This window comes from Erigeron canadensis, chromosome 1 (assembly GCF_010389155.1).
Source record: "Erigeron canadensis isolate Cc75 chromosome 1, C_canadensis_v1, whole genome shotgun sequence".
Lineage (NCBI taxonomy): Eukaryota > Viridiplantae > Streptophyta > Magnoliopsida > Asterales > Asteraceae > Erigeron > Erigeron canadensis.
The window spans coordinates 44,466,584-44,472,170 of NC_057761.1; the positions used below are offsets into that span (position 1 = coordinate 44,466,584).

The following is a 5,587-nucleotide window of genomic DNA, read 5'->3' on the forward strand; positions in this document are numbered from 1 at the left end:
GAGAAATAGGAAAAAGAGAAGGAAAATAACAGAGAAGATGATGGTATTGGGAGTAGTGGCCAGGTGGTGGCTTTTAATTGGTTGTTGTCATCCGTGAGCTTTATACTGCAATCACACGGGTATTGTGTCTACTTTGAGAATTTTTAAAAAGGTTGTCCAAACTGTAAAATGCCACTTTTTTATTGTCTAGTTAGGTAAATTTCCCTTCACAAAAAGGATATATTATTCGATGTATGTATCTGCTTTTAATTAAAATAAAAGATGTCAAAGTCAACTGAACAAACCAAAGCAATGTGACAGAGAAGAAGGAAAGAAAGGTGCAACAACAACAATGGGTTGCAAATATTTTCTTAGGGATGAAATCTTTTTGAGGATTCTAATTTTGTTGTTTGCATCATCATTATCAATATTTTCTAACAATGTAGCAGCAGGAGCAGGAGGGGTGTCTGTGTTGACTTTGGATCACACCAATGTCTCTCAAGCTATTTCAGATCACAACTTCCTTGCGCTTCAGTTTTGGGCTCCATGGTCAGTTAAAAACCTTTTTTACTTTTACTTGCATACCTGAGTATACAGACATGACAATATAGCAGTCTCTCTAACCTTGGGTAGAGGTATGTCTGTCTATATATTGTTGATGCTTCTTATATCCTTTTGAAGATGGTACTTTCTTATACTTAAATGTTCATAAGCTAACACAATCATCTTTGTTGTTGTTTTTTGGTGAAAAGATAAATATATGTCCATTTTTCGTATAAATTGATTTGCCTGAGTGTCTGACCAGTAAAAATCAATGGTATGTCTAGTTTATGAGTTTTTTGTGTTATTCACATACTACTACTGCTAGTCATTAATTAAAAAAGTTTGATATAAAATGGTTAGATTTAAAGTAGAAACGAGTATATATAATTTGGAAAGGGGAAATGATTAATCCTTCTAACCAAATAGCCTAATAATCCTTTTAACTATGGGATGATGACATGTGAAAAAATCATGGGCCAAGATTAGATGAGAATTAATGGATACCACATGTCACCTTAACGGTGACCACAAAAGTCAAAATATAGCTCTATTATTAGATTTCAATAGATATAACTTGCTGAAGTTGTTTAAGTTGTTTACAAAACATTACTTACTAGACTATCATTTTTTACTCTTGTTTTATATAAATATAGAAAAGGGTACTTTGTACTACTTTGTCCAAAATGTCAATTGTCAGATTAATATAGTGTCTTGTTTTTCTATGAAATCATGACAAGTTTTTTTTTTCCCTTCAAGTCATATCTTTTCGGTAAACACGGAAGATCAAAATTTATATTTTGTATCTCCATTATTGTATACTTGTGAATTTGTTTTAGTTTATTTGGGGATATGACTCAATGACAATCATGGAATTGCCTGCCAAAGGACCTGATACAAGGATATTGTTTTATATTTATCTTCAGTTTATACCAAGCTTCTGATAACTATTCCACCACTTATACTATACGGAAAAATATGTACTACAAACAGTATATATCAACATTGTTTTCAAATACCAAGTTCTAACTCACAGACTAACCAGGAAGTAAGCCATTTTGTTTTTACCGGGAATGGAATGGACACATATTTGTTTAAAGACTGCTATTACATCTAGTATCCTTGCATTCTTTATAATAATCTGCGATAAACTCTTTTAAGGTTTTACCAACACATTTACCTTGTTTTCTAGTGAGAATATGCATAGTCTCCTATGCAAATTCGGCGAGGAACTTGCACCAGAGGTAATATGTACAGAACGCTCTTCATTCTTTGTTGATCTATCACAAACTTATTCCCATTGTTACATCAACAAGCTTCACATGTATTTATGTGATGTGTAGTACGAAAAGGCTGCATCAGTGTTGAGTACTCGAGAGCCTCGAATCGTTCTAGCAAAAATTGATGGTAGTGTAGAAGAGAATAAAGAACTTCGCCATCAGTTTGAGATAACAGGCTACCCCACTATTGTGATCCTACAAAATGGAGGAACAGACTTTCATTACTATGCAGGTCCTAGAGATGCTGATGGCATTGTGAAAAGCCTCAAACGACTCATAGCCCCTCCTTCAATAGAGATAAAAACTGCCACTGATACTCTTAGCCTTATCAATGAAGAAAAGTTATCAATTGTAACTCTGTCAATTTCATCTCATATTAACTATATAATGTACTAGTACTTCTTGTAGGGACTTGGTTGATTGTGAGAAATTTTGACAAATAATGTTTTATAAATTTATGTAGGTTGGAATATTTCCTATGTTTTCTGGTGAGGAATTTGAAAACTTTACTGCCGTAGCTAACAAATTGTTATGGGAATCCTGGGATTATGATATTTTCCACACTTCGGATGCCAGTTTCCTTCCTTGTGGTGAATCATTAGTAACAATGCCAACTCTTAGGTTACTAAAACCATATGATGAACTCTTTGTTGGCACTCAGGTTTGGCACAAGCTCATTGTTTCCAATTTAATCTCGTATCGAAATTTTTACTTTTTGTGATGCGTTATGCTGTGATTTACAGAATTTTGAAGTTCTTGCCATGGAAAACTTCATTTTTGTAGCTAGCTTTCCTCTTGTGAGAATTCTTAACAACAACCTCCCCGATAAGATCACACAATTGCTATCTCAACTTCCGGATGAAGAGGTTATGCTATTTGTGGATTTTGATAGTGAAGATTTTGATATTTTCAAGAATAAGTATCACAAACTTGCAGCTCTATATAAAAGCAAGGGAATAAGATTCCTCTTGGCCAATCCAGTGACTAATAGAAATGTGCTCGAGGTTAGTTTCCTTCTCACTTCTCGATCACTACATTAGTTGATGGCTCATCATATTCCCATTTTGTAATTGTGTAATTTGAGTGATAAACTTTCACACAGTCATACTTGGTTTCTTGTTTTAAGAGAAGTCAACACCTCAACATTCTTGGGGATATCTATATAGATTGAGCATAGTGTTCTGTAGTTTATTTGTGCATTGTAATCATCACGCCTAAAAGATGCCTTGGTTGCAACAAGATCTAGTATGATGATTCAGAAATTTAACTAACGTTTTCATTTGGGTGAACAGTATGATGGCCTGACATTTGATCAACTACCTCTGATTATCATACACAGTAATAATGGTCCAACCTACATGAAACCAAATCTAAAGCCTGATGACATTGCACCATGGCTAAATGAATATAAGGTAATGCAGCACACCAGATACTTATGAATATTGTTTAGCATTTGGTTGGAAATCTAAGCTTATAAGAGCAATTGACTTTTAGTCAAAGCTGTAATGCTCTACTTTACCACAAATATGATCTTTATGCATCTATTTTAAAATAATATAGTTGTATTTGTTACATGTATATAGGAGGGAAAGCTGAAGGCATTCTTAAAATCACAACCGATCCCTGTAACTAACGATGAGCCATTAAAGGTGGTGGTCGCGGACAGCCTTGATGGTTAAGAGATGGAGGTATAATTTGATGGTTATGGGAATTAACCATAATAGTCAAAATTGGGACATTTGCGAACTACTTGTGGTTTTTATGATTATCAAAAAGTTTAACAGTCACTCGAAACAAAGTATGTTATCCATTTCGTATTTATATCTATATATAATAATATAATGTACGTTGTGTAGTATTAATGAAATACGAAGTGACTTGTTCTACAATTGATAAAAAAAAATAATCATAGAAATGATTGAGTTGTTGCTTTAGGGGTCTAATGATAAATAATGTGATCGTCAATATTATATCATGAAGATAAAGTATGATCGAATACACTTAACAAACAAAAACTGAATAAGTTAAAAAAAATAAATGTTCGAGAGACTTAGAATTATTTTTTAGATTTTTAAAAGCAAGAGAGAAACTTAGTTGGGTCAGGGAGGGGTTGTGCCCCCTCCCCCCAGTGTGTATATATATATTGTTTTACGAAATACTACAATATTTTATTGTAGCTCTAACTGATAAGTTTTTAGTTAAAGTTTTGTCTACAATGGGTGAAGTTTTAAAAAAAAAAATCATACCACAAAAATCCATAAAAAGATAATACTTTTACATAAATTATTTATTAAAGGGAACAAATTTATTTTTTATGATATGACAGTGGTAACGTGACACTTAATGGAGGGCTGTCGTTAAAACTAATGACGTTCCTTTTATTGCGAAATTTTTAGAAGTGAAATACTTTAAATAAATGAAAACTAATTACATTTCCTTTAATAAGAAATTTGTGTAAAAGTATTACATTTTTATGGATTTTTCTTTAATTTTTATAATGTTAAATTACATGCCGTTTAAAAAATTTTATACTTTATATTTTGTCCCCCTGAAACAAGTGGTCAAGATTCACCATTGGTCAAAAGGCATACATATATGCGATCAAACCAAACAACCCCAGGCTCAATTTGTGAGACGTGAATCAAACTAAATGAACGATTTATGCCATATAGAGATGTGTAAACGCTACGTGTTGGAACCACGTTAGTGTGACCGTCACTGATCATGTAACATTCCTGATATGATAATTGACAATAACTGAAATCCCTATGTCTAGGTAAATATATGATGGACGTATTTACTCTCAGAGACGTAGTATAGGGTTTCCCATTAGGTGATTATAACTAAGAGGACTAATGTTACACACATTAAACACCAGAAGGGTTGAATGTGTAAATACTAAGGGGTTGAATGTGTAATTACTCTCATTATAAATAAAGGGTAATTAACCCTAAGTTAAGGTTAATCCCAACACATAATAAACCCTAAAATTCGTGTGGGTATTCCTCTCAAATTCGTGCATCATGTTCCAGCCGAATTACTCATCTCATTATTACTCAATCACCTTGTTATGAGAACCCAAAATCAATAGCAATTATGCTTTAATGTTCTTACAGGTTCCACAAGACGATTGTGGGTGTTTTATCCTTGGAATTTTGGGCTCTTACAACTTATGTAAATATCCATATCTTTTGCTCCTAATAAAAAAAGATATGCACATCTATTTTTTTAGAATACGCTCAGTTTCATATTCATTCATTATTCTATAATTCCACTCGTGGTCCACGTGTTCTTATTTTGTTATTTCTTTAATTGAAAAACAGATTTTTGGCGTCTTGTTAGTGTGAGTTAATTATTCCAACTACTAGAAACAATAATATTAATGGCTATTTTAAGGGATTCATATTCTAACCAAACTTTTTTGGTATCTAGACCATATATACTATTTGCAACGATAGTCGCTACAAATAGTGCGGGCCTCTGTCTGTAATGGTAAATCTGGCAAAAAATAGCGGGTCCCCTGTCAGTAATCGCTGTAAATAATTGGATATGGACAAAAACACTACTATTTGCAGCGATAACCGCTGCAAATAGTCTGGTTTAATTACCAAAAAAGTGGTCGGGATATCAGCCGCCTTATTTTATCCATTCTAATCATCTATATCACGGGTAGGCACAAAATAATTATCACTTCACGTATTTTTTTTAACAACAGTGGTGATTGTACTTAGTGGCATGCCTCTTCATCGTCCGATAGAGATCAGCCACATCACCAGCACAGTCAATCC

General features: G+C 33.3%; 1 protein-coding gene across 1 annotated transcript; it reads left to right on the forward strand.

Annotated features, from left to right (window-relative positions):
- Window positions 1–274: 274 nt before the first annotated feature.
- LOC122593253 (protein disulfide-isomerase-like) lies at window positions 275–3,478 on the forward strand. The gene is made up of 7 exons (XM_043765642.1): window positions 275–528; window positions 1,712–1,763; window positions 1,863–2,150; window positions 2,263–2,460; window positions 2,543–2,803; window positions 3,092–3,211; window positions 3,383–3,478. Exons 1-7 carry the CDS (start codon window positions 332–334, stop codon window positions 3,476–3,478), a joined length of 1,212 nt encoding a protein of 403 aa, XP_043621577.1. The 5' UTR covers window positions 275–331.
- Window positions 3,479–5,587: the final 2,109 nt, after the last annotated feature.